The following is an 18,185-nucleotide window of genomic DNA, read 5'->3' on the forward strand; positions in this document are numbered from 1 at the left end:
TCATTTTTTTATTTTTCTCTTTTCGCATTTTGCTCTGCAGGGGGACTATCGGTTAAATTGCACCTATAACTTTTAGTTATGACAAAGGCCAAAAGGGATTCGTGAAACGTATTTGCTTATTTCACGAATGTTGTGTCTGTAAATTAGTACCAGGTGTATTTCTTTTTGATGTCCAGAATGTCTGGGGTTAAAAAATTCCATACAAAAAAGTGATGTCGAGAAAAGGCTAAAATTTCTTAAATCAAAAAAAAAATTGTTGCTAATCGAAAATTATTTCAAATTTCAGCATATCATTCCAAGTTTTCACATATTTCGGCTTTTAAATCCTATCTTACCATAATTGTTTCAGAATTAATGATCCTCATGCACAATAGAGCACAAAGAGCCACCGTAAAGAAATAATTTTCGTTTTGCTCATCATATGCTTTGGAAAGAATTATTTTGAAACTGGAAAAAATGAGAAAAGCGGCTAGATCGCTGAAAGGCTTTAAAAAATGAAATGGATTGATCACTCTGAAAATTCTATCCTCTCTTTTCCTATATAACATCTAATTTATTAATCAGGCAATAGGATGCAATAATAGTGAAGAAATCTCTCAGTTCGTCGATGTTTTATATTTTATTTTACGCAAAGCATGAATTAAATGCTTAGATTTGATTGGAAACAAAAAATTACGGTCATCTAATTGATGGAATAGGTTTTCAATATATTTCCAACAAGTCAGTATAAATTATGTCATTTATCATTTAATGTGCAGTGATTATAAGAAATAAAATTTATTTTAACGACTTGTTTGGAAAAGAAAATTTTTAATTTTGGGATGGAAAAACTCAAGTTTCGTATTTTACAGTAATTTTTTACAGACTAATAAAATTTTAATTCTCTATTTAATTTGTAGAAACTTTCAAGTCGGAAAGCATCATGTTAGCAAATAAACAAATATGTGAATAAACCTGGTGAAGGAAAAAATAAGCAGTTTATTAAGAAATATAAAACGATTAGAAGTAATTTAATTACTAATATTACTATCACTTTAGAAATAAGTTATTTTACCTCAAGCTTCCTAACTTACTTAGACACAAATGAAACTTAGAAATAGGAACTTGCAATGTTGAATGTATTACACATCCTTCGTCAGTTAACAATCAATTGGATACAAAGGAAATCTGTAGAATCCATCCTTAGCTGTTAACCTTGTTTGAAGCTCATGCAAAATCTAAAATAATTTCGTATCAAACACTGCGAGCAGCTCCATCAGTAATTCGGAAAAAGATTATAGGATGTTACGAGACTGACGAAAAGTATGACTTCGATCTGTCGAATTTCTGTTATGTTTTTATCAGTAAAAAAACTGTTTATTGTAATGTTCTGTTTTCCTCATACTTTTTCTTCGCTGTTCCCAATTTTCTTCCCAAATAACTTTCGGCACTTAGTACAAACAAAAGATTTAAAGAAGTAGAAATAAAAATAGAGACAAAATGTTTTCATTTCTTCTCATCAAAAAGAATACCGCCATAAAAAATGTTGACCTGGGAAAGTTGTTTAGGTGCTTTATGATGGAATCACATCTTACGTACTTTTGCTGAAAAAAGAATAGATGGCCTTACCAAGTACATCCATTTTAAAACTTATCTTCATCTGGGAATTTCACCTTTTTCAGCTCTATTCCTGGAATTAGTCCTGGAATTGGGTTTTTTTGAGATTTTTCTGAACCTTGTTTTCACAATTCTAAACAGAAAAAAATACCGCAGTACATTATCAAAACCTGAATTTCATAGACTTTACAAGTTTTTAAAGCACATTCACTTAACCTCTTATTGGTTTATTGAAAATTAAACAGTATCAAAAGCATGATTTATTACAAACGAATCTGTAAGGTATTGCATCACTTCTCTGCTTAATAAAAATTCTTCGCCAGGAAGACTTTTTGCAACAAAGAATTCCATACTTGTTGAGAAATTAGTATTCAAAGGATATTTGGCAAACATTATAACCACTAATCAAGCAAAACATTTAATCAGTTGTAATTCGGAAACGTTTAACATTTTTCCCCACTTCATATATAACAGCCTGGACCAAAAGTTCGGACTTCAAAACATTAAAAAAAAAGATAATAGTCCAATGAAGATTGCAAAGGCTTCTGCAGTATTTTTCTTGATGATGCAGTGTTCACTTATCGCACATAAATTTGGCATGAAGGCAAAAAACTAGATAATTTTTGGAGGAAATAATAGGAAAGCATCATTGACTGTCATGTCCTGACAATAAATGACAAAGAATATTTAAATAGTTGTGTTAACATGAATTAATTCGTTCTACATATTGCGCTCATTAGGTTAATATTTGCAATGTTATTGAAATAAAGCGTGATTAAAATAAACTATGACTTTGCGTAAGAGAAATATTTTAAAACCTAAATAGGTTTTCACCAAATTCCTTCGTTAGAAGTTTTCGGGTACAAATGAAGTTTTGAAAAATATTCAACAGCGAAAGAATCTGCAAAGTATGAAAAACTGGAACACATGAAGAAATGTTCTACACCAGCTTGCCTATTTAAGATGTGTTTGGCCTATTTCCGGGTGCTCTAACAACCAATTGACTTTTACTTCGATAAAGAAAAATAACCTAAATAGGTTTTACTCAAAACAGGCAATACTTCAAAAGATATATTGAAAATACTTTGCACATCACTTAAGTGTATCAAATTTCTTCACCTCCGTAATCCGGACGAGAAAGATAAGCTGCTGTCTGAAAAAAGTTTAATTTTTTATAGGTTGCAATAAAAAAAAAGCGGAAAAAAAAAGAATATTCATTGAAGAAAAATCCATAACGACCAAAAAGATAATTCGAAATTTCAATTTATATATATACCTTTCTACTCGATTTCTCTCTTGTTCCGTTATGGTTTAAAAATACGGATTCAATAGACATCAAACTTCCCTCTCCGAAACAAAAAAAAAAAAAAAAAAAAACAAGCAGATACACTTGCTATATCAAAACTGAATACAACTAACCTTTGTCTGAACATTTTCTAATTTCGGACAATTTGTGATACGATGGCCCAATCCGGAGCAATATGCACAGCCCTTATCATCAGCATTTGCAGAATCATTTGGTTGCTCCAATTCTGGACCACCCATATCTCGAAGGAATAAGGGCAATTCTTGACCCGCTTCAAGCAGTAAAGCTCGTAAATCTTGCAGCACAGATATATCTACAAAATATTACAATGAGTTATAAGTTATCAATTTGATTATTTCTTTAATTCACTTTTGAAAATTCAAACTAACCCGCTCTTCTATTAATGAAGGTTGTCGCCATTCCTTTTCGACCAGAACGCCCTGTACGTCCAATACGATGCACTAAAATACGGAAAAATATATAAGTAAACTAATTAGTACTATCGTTTTTGAAAAATAAATAAAAATATAAACGGGAAATAAAACCATCTGATATGTAATGTCATAGCTATAAAGATGTATGGGAGAAATAAATTACCATAATTTTCGATATCTTCAGGCATATCGAAATTAATTACATGCTGAATATTTTCGAAATCTAAACCCTTCGAAGCAACATCGGTTGCTACCAGAACATCTTTTTCACCTCGCCTGAATGCATCGACGCCAGTATGACGGTCCTTTTGGTCTAAAATTCTAACACGTTTGAAGTTTTAAAAAAATTTGTAATAAAATCTTCACTTCGTCTCCAAAGCAAGAAATGATTACTGATTAGCTTAATAATCAAAACTTCACCTTTCCCGCCATGTAAGGAAGCGACATCAACTCCTTTCACTAACAAATATTCATAAATATTGTCCACATCACTCTTTTTCTCCGCAAATATTAAAACTCTAAAACAACTGAACAAATATGGAAAAAATAAAATGAATGTACAGTACAATTACTGCCAGTAGGTGAACATGATAAGGGGAAAACAAAACGATCCTGCTTCCTGTAATTGTAATCCATTTTTTATATAAAAAAATTGTTTAAAATACAAAAATATTTGTACAACATTTCTCTAATTTTCTGCTTTAAAAAATTTGGGTTCCTAATCGATTCTTTAACTTCGCAAATTTAAACCAGTAATCAAAAAAAAAACCGTTACAAAATTAGGGGTGGCTTGTAAAGCTTACATAGAAATACGTGAAACTACATAAACGGCTTTGTAATTATATAAAATAGTCGAAAACCATATTGTATATAGTTACAAAAAGCAAAAAACTAAAGAAATAATTACCTTGGAGCTGTTTTCTGCAAACAATCCAATATCCTAGTAAGTTTTTCATCAGCTCGAACATATTCAATTTCCTGAATAACATTTAATGATGCAGCACCAGCACGTCCAACATTTACAATCACAGCACGAACTAAAGCCGATCGAGCAAAGTTCTGTATTTTACGTGGCATTGTAGCTGAGAAGAGTAAAGTTTGCCGCTGACCCTAAACAAAAACAGTACTGATTTGTGTAACGAATAAATTAAAATGAGATGCACAACGAAGCGATTTACAAATTTAGCAAATCAGAAAGAAAAAACTGTTAATAGTAAAAATATGATATATTTACTTAGCTTAGTTGTGCTTGAAACATCTGAGTAATAAATATACTTAATAAAAGATCCCATATAACAGCATAAACAAAAACACCTTGAAAAATGAAAATATAGTCCTTATTTCTTCTTCGAAACCCATATCAAGCATTCTGTCTGCTTCATCTAGCACCAAGTATCGGCAGACTTGCAAATTGAAAATTTTTTTGCTCAATAAATCTGATAAACGACCAGGCGTTGCAACACACACATGAACACCTCTACAAATTTATTCTGTAAAAAAATGTCCATAGTGCATATATATTATTTTCGGGATTCATTAAAAAGGGACTATTAAATATATAAATTATTTGCAAAAGATACCTTTCAAAAACCCTAGCCTGTTCACTAATTGGTAACCCACCAATACATAGACCAACTCGAAGTCTAGGAAACTTCGTGCCATCGCAAATATTCTCAAACAACTTTTCGATGACATCATGGATCTGCTTCGCTAATTCACGCTAAATAAATTAAGTAAATCAGCAAAACTCTGCATCTCTTTCATTTTATTAACAGATCATAGCAACAATTTTTCTTCAACATTAATAATGTATCAACAGTTTTTCTCCATGGGTATAAATTGCTAAAAATTACCGAAGGTACAATAATTAAACCATATGGCCCTTCACCATGTCGAAATGGTAGGGACACTTCCTGCTCCAAGCAAAACATAATCAATGGTAATGCAAATGTCAAAGTTTTACCAGAACCGGTTGAAGCTATACCAATCATGTCGCGTCCTGAAAGTCTGAAAAATTCGAAAGTCCTTATTATCAAGCACACTACATACAGATAGAGGGAATGTAAGAAAACATACGCAACTGGTATTCCCTGCATTTGGATAACAGTTGGACAAATGATCTTCTTATCACGTAAAGCTTTGATTACTGGAGGAGGAAATTTCATCTCCTGAAAACCCAAAATTCATTTGAAGAAAATATCCGCTACCCAAACATCTTTCCCATCAGTTCTACGCTGAATGTAGAGTAATTAACATTTTTTACTGATTGAAATTGCTTGAGTCATGATTACTCGATATTAAACATGTAAAATATAACGGATGTAACAGAATTTTTTTTCTTAATTCGTGAATAAGGATACTGCTTTTACTTAACAAAACAATAAGTCTCCAAAAACTAACAATGAAACTACCAATTGGTGGAGGTACATTTTCACCATCTACCAAAATTCCTTTCTTCCGGCGTATTGTCGCATGCTCCTCGTCACTCACTGCCAATATATGGCGGGGAGGATGCCAACTGAATAAATTTTCTTTGAGAAAAAATAAGAGTTCATTTTTTTTTCGAACCAATGTTAAGTTCTCTTTGTTTTTATAAAAAACTGACATCGAGAAATTTAACTAGAAAAGTAGCATAAAATTTATACAACAAAACCTCGTCTTAATTGATTCATCGTATCTGACACCCTTAGCAATTTCAGCAACAGCCATAAGAGCTAAAAACTAGAAGGTTTGGAAATAATGCAATATTCATAAACTCTCTATAGACTCCTTTTTTCCTGATATATATATTTTCATATATATTACTTTAGAAAAATAAGAGATCATTACTACCTGTTCCAGGCGCAACACTTTCCAGTAACTTTTGCTCCTCTTCTCGCTTCTTTTTTTCCGAATCTTTGTCTCCTTAAAGAAATTTAAAATTTAAACTGCTAGTTAAAATACCAAAATAACTTTGGGCACTCACCAACTTCTGCTTCCAAGAGTTCATTATGTTTTTCAAGAAGTGATTTTTTCGCTTCTTCTGCTTTTCTTTCCTCCTCTTTTTTGCGCCGCTTTCGCTCGAAAAACTCCAAATCTTCTTGTTCTGTATCCACATCTGGAGCGCCACCTTTTGCATGCAATACTTGTTTCAGTAAGGCTCTTCGATGCATCTTAAAGTCTTCAGCAATGTTATGCAAATAACAAAAAATGAATGTGCTACTGAGACAAGAAATCAGCATAATATCATTACATTAAGCTTGCTGCAATAATTTTGATCAATCATGGAAGTTTCTTGTAAAAAATCAAATACTTCTTATTTCAAAGAAAAAAATTACATAGTTGAGGCTTTAATTTCAAAATAGAAGTAGGGTTGGAAAGAGTCGGAAATCTTGAGTTAAGAAGTCAGGATTCAGAATACATATAAGTTAGTGAAAATTACTTTTTCTTTCTTCCGTAGTCTAGCAGGGATAAAGACATCATCCATACTAGTATCTTCTTCATCTGATAAAAGACCTTCCCGCCGTCTTCGCGCTTCCTCCTCTTCTATTTGTTTACGTTTTGCCTGCAAACATTTATATGCAAGTGATCAAAAACTATGAAAAACATATTTAAAGTAAAATAGTCGAATCTAGCTCATTTTCGACATATTTTCGAGTATTAAGAAACTTTTTATCACCAAATAATAAAAATGTCATCGACAAAATAATTCACATAAATTTCCTAATGTCAAAGCTGCCGACAGTTAAAGGTTAAGAAATAGTGTGATAGACATACCTGATATTTCTGGAGTGCAAGCAATACATCTCGACCTGAAGACGTCCCTGCCTCATCTTCGACACCACTCACAGCAACCATAGCTATAGACTCTACTGCCAACAATTTCAGATTCAGGGAATCCGGCAAGACGATACCTTGCTCAACATGAAATAAACGATCCCACCGAACCGCTGCATAGTCATTCATCCATTTATTGTGGAAATGAATGTGTTGTGAAGAAGGATTTTCTTATATTTCTTTTTCTTTTCTTTTTATTAGCCGCTATAAGTTATAAAGTAAAGACATCCGTTATTGTATCTTTATTTCTTTCATAAGAATAACAGAAGCGAAGGATGTAATTATATTGAACAGAATTTCAACAAAGTTATGACACTGTTCAGATTATATCAATTAAGTTTGTCATTAATCATCCTCATCGTTTCGCGATTGATTTCTTCATTCATTAATAGCTGTGAAGAGAATTCGGTGTAAAGAACTTAGTTCTTAGAGAATGTTTGTTGCTGGGACTATTTTCTTTTTCGAAAGTAACCTAGTAATCTTTCAAGTAAGTTAAATCCAAAGTAAATTAAGTTACCTATCTCTAACGGAAAATGCATACATGTCTGTCTCTAAACTCAAAATACTTTCCTCCATTTATCTGGCTTTTTGAAGTACTCCGGGTACATAATATATAAAATTGATCTTGAGAACTAACTTTAAATAATATTTGGTTACTCATTAGTGTTTCACTAGTCCTTCTGATTCCCTCATCAAATTCTTGAGTATCTCTTCTTGCAGCATCCGTAACTGTTTGATTTATCTTCAAAAGTATTCCAAGATTTAAGTGAAAATATGATATTTAATGAGTATTATAAACTATAAACTAGATAGGAATTGCAGCATAGATACTAAATTGTATACTAGTATTTTGAAAGAGAAGGGAAGGATCTATGCCACTTTCTCATTTGCATAATAACTACATTTATATATTTGACTCAAAGTTATTCAATAAATTCAACAGTAATTGCATAATTTAACACACCAAAGTCTGATAGAATTTCCATCAGTCTTCGAGCTACACTTACAGTTACCATCGAATTCTTCCTTAATAGCTTTTCAGTCTAATCTAGGCATTAAATTACAGGTATATTTAAATATACCTGTTGTATATTTTCTACATCAAGCAGTTTTTCATTCATTGATTGCATGTGTTCAAATGATTTATTCGTAAGATTTTTTACATATGCCACAGTGAATAACGCCAATGCTATCTGAAATAGGGGTTTCCCCTTGTTTTTCACTAAAAAATTTAAGCTCATGTCTTCTGAGGAGAAAGGGAAGTAAGGTGACAGTTAGATGAACAAACATTGTACTTGCAACAGCAGTAACCAATTAAAAATATCAGTTAGATTTGCAACGTATGAAGTACTGTGCGGAAGAGTTGAATTCTTTTGAAAGTATAAGAAGAGATAAAAATTAACCTCTGAAAAGATAAGCAAAGTGAGAATAATAGCAGGGAGAACCGCTTGTGCTGCATCAATGAATTCTGTCGTGTACAGGATTCTGCTACCATTCACATTTTCACTAATTTTAATAACTTTGAAGTAAATTTCTCAATGAAGGTTTTTTTCAAGAAATACATAACGTCTTATTGTCATAAATGAAATTTAAGTGAAGGATAATCAAAATCTCGAATAGTCGTGAAGTTATTTAAAAATGTTTACTTAAACCAAGCAATCAAATATTGGTTTTTCCAGCAGAATGCTTAAAAGTAGTTGAACTAAGTAAATGAAGGTACAGATGAGAAATTTTTTTCCTTTCCACGTTTCGAAGTCCTCTTGAAAATAAGTTTAGTGCAAAATTGGCGGAATGTTAATTTCAAACGATATACCGTCCAATCATTGTCAAACATCTTTAAAACTTCAAATACCCTAAATTCAGGACTTTGTACAGCGCTATCAATAACGGTAATTTTGATTAAAATTACTTAACACAAGATAATTCTTATATATTAGAACCTTTCCATTTCATCAAATGAGCAACCGCTTGTTTCTTTCAAAGACATAGAAATACCTTAGAATTAGTAGTATATAATTGAAACTGCTCCGTTTAGTAGGTTTTTTTTTTCACATATGTAAATTTAGAAGTGTTAAACATCGCACGAAACCTTTGTGTGGATAGAGTGCTGTATGCGGACTTCCTTGCTTGTGTTAGGCAAAAGAGCATGTTTATAGAAACTAAATTTATCTACCGAGTTCCATATCATCCAATCTATACAGTTGAGATTAGATCATAATAACTTAGTTCAACCAATAACTTGAATAATGAAATAATTTTGAATTAGGTAGAATGATTAACTTAATTTTAGAGAGTCTCATTTAATTCAATTTTTACTAATTGGCGCTAGGGAAAACATAATGATTTCGAGATGTAACCATGGCGAATCTTTTGCTATACGAAGTTAATGCTAAAGATAGTAGCATAATAATTTCTTGGCCGTGAAGTAATATGATTAGGTGAATTCTGAGAAAGCGTTTTCGATCTAATCTTTTTTAATAATTCGGGCGCAGTTGTGTTAACTGATCAGGAAAACAAATGAGAAAAAAATTTGAAAAGTAGGAAAGGTAGAACATTTAGCACTAAGTAGCTATTTCTATCGAGTATGGATTAAGAAGTTTCGTAATATTTTCAAATATTGGCCAAATTTTTTACCGATCTGAATCGTTTCTTTTAGAAAGCTATCATTGACAGTATCATTTGTCAGTAAATAGATCGTCCCACGAAATGAGGAATTTTCATGGACAAGTGAATAATTCATTGCTTTATGTAATTTTCAGCTGCTAAATTGTTGATCCCAGTTTCTTTTTCAAATTCCTTTTGGTTTTTTTACATTGCTTACAACTTATTTTAACTCTTTATTCCAAAAAAATAGTCGGAATTTGTGGCTATGGATTGGTGATTTGAAATTCAAAATTCATTTCCGCACTTAGTAGAGGACAGTCGTCACTTCTGAAGTTGTCTTCATTCCTCGAACACTCGATTTAGTAACGATAGTTAGTTTTAACTGTTAACGTGAACACAAGTCTGAAATCAACTGTAGTTATCATTTCATATAAGAAATTTGTCTGCTAAGAGCTTTCAAATGGAAATAGTAATGGAAAAGTTCAAAAATCACATAAAGGAGAATGTAGAAAGCTTTAGAGGAAATGAAAAAGCATAAGATGAAAAACTCTTTTGCACGACTAAAATTACGGAAATGATCGTTTATTTCAAGTCAACCTTACAAGCAATGGAAATCTTCTGACAGTGAGTGACATGATGAACTTAATAATAGACTGCAGTGAAATGAACAGCCATCTTGCATTGTCGGATGCATAGCTGAGTTCTTGATGATCTTCGCCCACAAACATCTTGTGCATATTAAGCCTAAGAATGAATATAAAAATCAAGAGCATGCAGCTAGAAATGAAAATCTCCTCCAAATAATTAAACCTGACACAAATTGGAATACAGAATATAATTTTTTATTTATCAGCTTTTTCCATTTCAATTTTTTCCCTGCAAATAATAAATTCTCCTGAATATTCAGGAACTTCGCATACCGCAACTAACCTCTCTTTGTTATTTTCTTCATCACTTTAGCAGCTACAAACTGAATTTTCTTAGATTTCATTTTTGACAATAGCTATGAAATATTGCAATTGACTGTTTAAAAAAAAAGGAATCAATTTTTGCTTATTCAGTTAGCTCGGCAATGAATTTCCCGATCGTTTCCCCTATCGTAACTTTATCTCTTTGTTATAATAAAATTAAATTACATTTATATTTTATATCCTTACTTGAGTTATTAAAAAGTTGTGTAGGACAATCATTCACAATAAAAAAATTTCTTAACAACAAAATGAATAAAGAAAACAGAGACATGAGATATTAGTATGCTAAAGTCTTACTAATTTCCGAAGAAGTATCTCATACAGATGATCCTTCTTCATCCCTTTTATTCAATTGACTCCAGGAATATTTTCATAAATGAAATAAGAAAACAAATGATGGATCACATTAGATGTGCAGAAATGTCTTTTCTTGATTTCAGAAAAGAAAATAGGAAATAAATTTCTAAAAGATCAAAACTCATATGATGTAACATTAATACAAAAACGCGAAAGCATTTACAAATCAGAAACTGCAGTACAGGTAAAGTGCAGGACAAGTGCAGGACAATGTAATTTGGCAGAAATTAATAACTATTAAGTTAATTTAATGCAATGTCTTGTTATTGTATCGTCGAGAATTTTCTACCAACTCATTCTATCGATCTTCGAGATTTCCTATCAACAAATTTAATTAAGGCCGTCGAACAAATGCAGATTTTTTGATTTTAAAGTTCTCATGAGTTAGTAAAAAAAATTCCTACACAAACTTTGAAAGAAAAAATATATATGCGTGAAGCTCATAATACTTTGTGCAAATCAGTTCAGGAATTCAGCAAATGGAATGCAAACGTATATCAAAAGATAAAGAAAAATTGGATCAAATAATTTTGAAAAAAGGCGGAATTTTCTTGAAAACTCTTCAGATTCTAAACAAATGAATAAATGGAAGAAAAAAAAATGTTATTTGAACCTTTCAGAATTAGATTTCCAGTTTCAGACAATATAAAATAATCGGATAATTATCATTCATTTTCTTCAAAAATAACGAAGGAAAACAATCTGATTGTTCACTTCAAAAACAGCTAACAAAGTAACGATTCTGGAAGGAAGTCTATCTACAGAACTTCTGGAAGATCAGTTTTAAGAGAAAGATGTAAAATATATTTCATAAATTCACTGTCTTTATTCTACGGAAAAATTAATTTTCAGATGGATCGCCAAATAAATGAAAACAATTTTATTTGTAGAATTATAGAATTATTTTGAAATCCAATGAAGTCTGCCATATTGGTTGAATGCTTTTAATGAACAAAAGATAAATATTTTCTTTCGCTTCCATACAGATTTAAATAAAGATAAAGATTATAATGAACCTCGAACTGTTCGATTTTCGAAAGTACTCGAAAATTTCTGTTTCGCTATTTGAGAAACATAATAAAAGTCTACGAATAAAATAAAAATTGAAAAACACTTTCTACCAGTAACTTTCTACCTCAAACTGAGAACCAATGGTAATGTAGAGTGAATTTATTTCTTCAAAAATAGAAAAAATTTAGCCAATAGTTGAGAAAAACGAATTACTGCTTTCGAAGATTGTGTGGAATTCAAACACTTTCAATCTTATTCTCTTCAAATTTCAATAAATGTAATCATTTACAAAGCAAACCTGAAGCGTTTGCTAGCAAGAAGCCATCAGCTTACAATCGTCTTAAGTTTTCAAATATTTTGGATAGTCTAAGCGCTAGCCATTTGAGGTTTTTAAAAAACATTTCATACATTTTCGTGTTCCCTCATACATAAAATTCCGGTTGCGGAAATTGCTTATTTTGAATTACGGCAGTTGCTAATTCATAGCTTGATTTCGACCTCCAGCATCTAATCAGCCGGAAAATGAATGCACAGAGCAATGTCAAAATAAATATCGAAATGGCAGCAGTGATAGAGATATGATAAAATGACTCCATAACAGCACTTGGTGAACCTGAAAAACAACACTTACTGGGCCTAAAGTAATAGAACAGCATTACGATCCCTATTTCACCTTGTTAACAACTATGATCGGACTTGTAAAGTATGAAGACAAAAGAACGAATCGTAGAGAAGATGCAGAACGGAGGAAAGGAATGAAATGGACGAACGCCAGCCTTATATATAGGCCTGTCCTAAGCTAAGCCTGTGTAAGACATGAAGCAAAGACTTGCAAAGTGCCTCATTGCTCCAAGGACAACAAATTGGCAATTTTGGCCAAGGCTAACTGGCCATGCAGTAAACCAGAACCGACTAGTACAGCTTGCAACAACTTGACCAATGTTTATTAAACAAAGGGATAAAGAAACGAATAATTGGACGCAATAAATGAATTTAAGTAAATATAAATAGAGAGAGAAAGAGAGAGAGGGAAAGAGAGAGGGAGGGAAAGCTACAATTTGTCCATTTTTTGAAATGATGAAATAATTTCTCTGCTTGCTACACTAGTGCGGAATTTCTTCTGAGAAGTGAATCAAGTCCATTCCTTCATCGCAGAAATAATGTTGACAACACGGACGTTGCAATGCAGACCCACAACGTTAGTCACCACAGATTCTTAGTTATAAATGTACTACCAAATTAGTAAAATCATTATCACAATGACTAGTGAAATTTGTTTATAAAGCGACCATACATTCTCTAATCAACCGATTTCAATCGACTCATCCAGTCGATCGGAAGGTTTGATTTTCTTAAATTTGTAAACTTCTATTTTTCATACAAAATTAATGTGCATAAAATCAAAACTAAGAAACTATTCGTTCATCCTTTCTTTGCGCATAAATCTTCTTCAAGATACTGTGAGTCAACCACCACTGGAAATTCTTTATAGTTTTTTGAGCGGCATTATAGGCTCATTTAACTTAATAAGAATTAATGAACTATGAGTGATTAATTTAATCGTCTGAATTAAAAGCAATGTTTTTTAAATTCAACGTTCAAAATTAACGAGTGTTGAGTATTTTCTAATGAATTGATTTATAAGATTTAGATCTCAGGATCCATAATCGATATTAAACAAGTTTATGATGTGGACATTAATTGGAGAATTGCATTGGTTTTAATGTTCACCCGCTGTAACGCGAATAAAATTACTTAGAACAAATATTCTCGTTGCTATCAAGTGAAGCTGAAAATTGGTGATAAAATGAAAGGAAGTCATTGCAATGTATTCATAGTGCATCATCACTCACTCATCACATGTCCAACCACTACTCATCATCATCCACATCCTTTCACTTCATTCTGTCACGGTGAATCTTTGAGACAGTGTCACCACGTACATGTCAACAAAGAAAGAATATAGCGAAGGAGAAATGGAACAAAGACAATTGCAAGCATGTGATCGCTCTACAGTTCAATGCAGTTCTTGTGAATTTTGTTTAAATTAGAGCAGAAGTAATAAGTGCATTTGCGCTTCATCAGGCAAGATTACTGAGGACAGAGAACAAGAGATGAGATTTAAGTTTCATTGGACTATTTTGATTGCTAATAAGTTATGAAGCACTAGAGACTGCTGTCAATAAGTATCTTTTCGGTAGAAATCAAGGCAACACTTTTATTCGTAACGATTGCTCATCTCTTTTAGCATAAATAAATTTAATTTACTGCAGCAAAAGGCCAATTTGTAATGGACTTCTCCGCCTGAATATTTTACTAATTTTTATCCATCAATCAAACATACCAACACACAACCGCATAATTTCAGTTTGTTCGAGCGGAAAATGATGAAATCTGATTTAAAGGAAATGAGTGAAGAAGCAATTAAACAAATCTCTGATGGCAAATTGTCTTTTTTTGAATTTGAAATGAAAAGCCTCTTCTATCTATTACTCATACACATTTGCTGAAATGTTCATTTCAAAAGAAATTCCATCTCAAAGGTTCGTTAAAAAAGAATTTACTAAGCTATTTCAATCACTAGATACCATCATAGTGATCTGATAAATGAGTAGAAGGGTTTTCGAAACTGAAGAAAGCTAGCGTTTTAAGATCTTTCCTATCTTAATATCTCTCGAAAATAATAACCAGTTAAAAACTGATAAAAATACTGCAGTGTATTTGGCCCATCTGTCTAGTCTAGCAGAACTACGAATAGGACAGTACCATCCATAGGTAACTATAGCCAAATTATTCAATTGCTTTTCTGCTGTTTAGTTGCAGTTATCATCTCTCTTTGAATTTAGCTTCAGAATTATTCAATTATTCAGTGGATCCGGTTAATTTGTATTCTGCCGGCAGAGCACACACTGGATTGGCTATGGTATTCGTTACGACAAATTTGTTTGTGTCACTTCTTTATCATAGAATATCAATTCAAAATGGGAATTGTTAAGCGAAGAGTTAGCTTGTCACTTTAGTCTTAAAATTTTTGCTAAATAATTTAAGAACTGAAAATGCAGTCTATCATTGCTCTATTCGTTCAAATCAAAGAAACGTATCTCCTATCAGAATTCATGATATTTGGCTTACATTTTGCCTTAATAGATATTCATATTGCTTTCAGATGAATATTCCTATGAACAAATAATGTTTGCACTTGGAAAAGAACTTGATAAATTTTTATCCTTAAAAATCCCTTGTGAAGAAATGATCAAACCTTGCATGTTCATGTTTCGTTATGGAAGTATACTGCCGAGGTGCATCTTTTACACTGCTTGAAGTTCTAACAATAAGTTAAATTCATTTATTTCGGTCTAAAGTTTCATTTTCCTTTGAATTAATCTTTCCCTTTCTCCAGCCATTTTCTATTCTTAAAAAATCATAGAGAAGCAACGCAGATAATCTTTTAAAAATTAAAAATGCGACAGATCAGAAATCAATGAAAATTTTTCTGAGAATAATATAATAATAATGATGGCTATTTCGTTCCAATGTCAACTTATCATAATTGATATGATATTTCTTCATAATATTTGTTAGTGCTAAATAAACTGTAAGAGACTAACTAGTTGGTGATGTAACAAAAGTTATTTGGTGAGCTAACTGTTTAGGGTTAATAGCAATTCGGCAAGTAATGATATAGGGATCACATTCATAATATATCGTCTCTCAACTTAAAGACAGAAAATATTTGTGGGCTAGTAAATTGATAATTAATTGCAGCTAGGAAAGGCCTTGCATCTAATAAGGAAAGGAATAATAGAAATGTGTCACTCCGTTGTTTCTGCTTTAATAGGAAATGCTTAACATATTAACACTTCCTCAATTGTTGCGGTTAGTCTTAAAAAAACTAATTTCAACAGAACTAGTCACTTCGACTAGTAGTATTGAAATATAATGCAATTTTAAAAAATACATAAGTTAGCTGGCAAATTTCTACAGAAAATACAAACAATCCCTTCTTGCCGTTTCATATCTTTAATATACTTTGTTCTGAATTCTTTTTGAAATTTAATTTATCACTTAAATCATTTTTTCGGAGACGTTGAATTTTCAGTAACTTATGTAACTTTTTTTGTTTATAGATCCATTTATTTAAATTCATGCTTTCTAGATCACAGAATTTAAATTCATAGATGCCAAACTAGCCCGAAACAAATTTTGGAAAAAAAATTCTAATTATCTTATGTTGTTGTAAAAGCAACTTATTAGGCATGTAAATCCATATAATTTATATTACCTTGCTCAGAAAAAACTAAAGCTATTTGGAAATTTCGAGAGGACATATAAACACAGCGCTTTATGGAACAAAAGACTTATATCCTTTCAATGCCTTTTTCCTGGACTTATTAAAGTAAGCCGATATTTCTCAAAGAAAAGCCGAAAAAGGAGGTGGAAGAATTCGAAATAATAACAGTGTTCTGTTTCTACTTCACCTTTGATGGAAGTGAAAGTGACAGAAGTACATCATCACCTTTATACCTTCACCTTATTCCATCTTAATGACTACGACATTCGGTTCGGTTTTTATACTTGCGATATACCGCCTTTTGTCATTTGATTTCGATAAATAATGGAACACTCCCACTATTACACCTTTAATCTCAGATCTAACCTTATTCTAAATATTTTTGACAGCTTGATTGTCTCATAGAACATGTCTTACTTAACGTAAATTGCATGAATAAACTATCTGTTTTTACAGTAATAGCAATTCCTAATAATTAAAAAGTGTAAATCTTCACGTATCGCATCAATTAATCTTTACTTCTTTCTGCTACATTTCCAGTTAATTTGTTATTTTCATGCCTTCGCCTGCGTTCCAGGTTTTCCTATCAGTTTACGAAAAGCAATTCTCAAATGAATTTATTGCTTGAAATTTTGGAGGTTCAGAATATTTGGAAACATATTATTATCGAGGATCAAACTATTGTTCATCATCTTTTGTATGGGCGATTAGTTTTCAGCAAAAGGAAATTCTTCACTTATATTTTAAATCTTTCCTTTTGTCAATATGTACTTTGTCTAGTTTTTACGATTTTTCTTTTTTCATTCAAAATTTTCTTACTTTTCTACAGCTCCATTACTGGGGCTGATTACACACAACTGATTATATTCATTCCGAATATTACTGATAATCTTTTTCTTTTAAATACAAGTTTTAAAATTATTAGCTTTCTCTTTCAAAGAAAATAAAACAGTACTGAAAAATAATGAGTGGATGAATAAATACATAAAAGAAAATTTTTTTAATGGTAGGCGGAGAAAAAAATCCTACAAAGATTTCTTTTTAATGGATGTTTGAAGAAACAGATTAATAGATTTTCGATATTTTCACCAAGAATTTATTCCATCATGATGAGTAGCAGTACTGACGGAAGTATTTCATTCTTATATGGACAAAGCAATTCACATTTTAAAAGCATTTTTAGGAATAGAATAATGTTCTAATGTCCTGAGCTAATTTCGTTAAAGAGAATGCTTGGAGAAGGGCCGCAAAGATTACTAAAACTTACAACCTTATTTTTAGATTTCGTCATTTGAACTAATTTTCATTTCGGAAATGGGTTGAACGAACCTCTTCCTTGAAAAGATTCTCTCATAAAGCCATTGATGACCTCTGACCTTTGATAATATAATCGATGAGCATATAGCCAGCCATTCATACAATATATGTGAACTCGACAAAGATATGCTTCATACCTGAGAACGCTATTACCTTCCTCTTTTATGTAATATTTGCGAATCGATTAGGAATGCTTTTGTCAATATGAGCTCTTCCTTACAGCGCAACTAAATCACTTGCATGTTTTGATTTATTCTATTCCTAAGCTCCTGAACAGCTCTCGCCGATTGTTTCACTGCCTTATCTGAATGTCCAGGATTCCTTGACCCAATAGTCATCTTTTCGAGATATAATTTGTCAATCAAAAGAATGTAGCTCATTTCGATTTTCAGGATTTACAAATATAATTAAATCACTTCAAATATGCATTACCTGAAGACGCTGCTTCATCCTGTGTACTATTCGAAAATGTTTATCCATCC

At 31.7% G+C, this 18,185-nt stretch overlaps 3 protein-coding genes across 5 annotated transcripts; all 3 read right to left on the reverse strand.

Annotated features, from left to right (window-relative positions):
* Positions 1-2,701: 2,701 nt before the first annotated feature.
* Positions 2,702-7,281, reverse strand: Bma-sacy-1 (Uncharacterized protein; the record flags this gene model as incomplete). 2 transcript variants are annotated; one of them, XM_001901237.1, is made up of 16 exons in its annotated part: positions 2,702-2,749; positions 3,016-3,215; positions 3,292-3,363; positions 3,500-3,649; positions 3,757-3,854; positions 4,244-4,446; positions 4,651-4,813; positions 4,917-5,056; positions 5,190-5,343; positions 5,413-5,504; positions 5,737-5,854; positions 5,990-6,050; positions 6,169-6,240; positions 6,302-6,488; positions 6,758-6,880; positions 7,093-7,281. In XM_001901237.1, the coding sequence occupies 16 exons, from the start codon at positions 7,279-7,281 to the stop codon at positions 2,702-2,704; spliced, it is 2,070 nt and encodes a 689-aa protein (XP_001901272.1). The 2 variants fall into 2 exon arrangements, with proteins under 2 accessions (XP_001901272.1, XP_042936393.1); XM_043080459.1 differs by having other exon boundaries at positions 5,190-5,504.
* A 200-nt stretch (positions 7,282-7,481) lies between these two features.
* Bm1638 (Uncharacterized protein) lies at positions 7,482-9,139 on the reverse strand (the record flags this gene model as incomplete). Its single annotated transcript, XM_043080460.1, has 5 exons — positions 7,482-7,544; positions 7,790-7,894; positions 8,235-8,345; positions 8,556-8,658; positions 9,093-9,139. 5 exons carry the CDS (start codon positions 9,137-9,139, stop codon positions 7,482-7,484), a joined length of 429 nt encoding a protein of 142 aa, XP_042936394.1.
* Positions 9,140-10,115: 976 nt separating this feature from the next.
* Positions 10,116-12,525, reverse strand: Bm13223 (Uncharacterized protein; the record flags this gene model as incomplete). Of its 2 annotated transcripts, XM_043080461.1 has the most annotated exons (3): positions 10,116-10,158; positions 10,359-10,500; positions 12,504-12,525. In XM_043080461.1, 3 exons carry the CDS (start codon positions 12,523-12,525, stop codon positions 10,116-10,118), a joined length of 207 nt encoding a protein of 68 aa, XP_042936395.1. The 2 variants fall into 2 exon arrangements, with proteins under 2 accessions (XP_042936395.1, XP_042936396.1); XM_043080462.1 differs by lacking the exon at positions 12,504-12,525 and having other exon boundaries at positions 10,135-10,158; positions 10,359-10,493.
* Positions 12,526-18,185: the final 5,660 nt, after the last annotated feature.

The sequence above is a fragment of the Brugia malayi genome, assembly GCF_000002995.4.
Source record: "Brugia malayi strain FR3 genome assembly, contig: Bm_v4_Chr3_scaffold_001, whole genome shotgun sequence".
Lineage (NCBI taxonomy): Eukaryota > Metazoa > Nematoda > Chromadorea > Rhabditida > Onchocercidae > Brugia > Brugia malayi.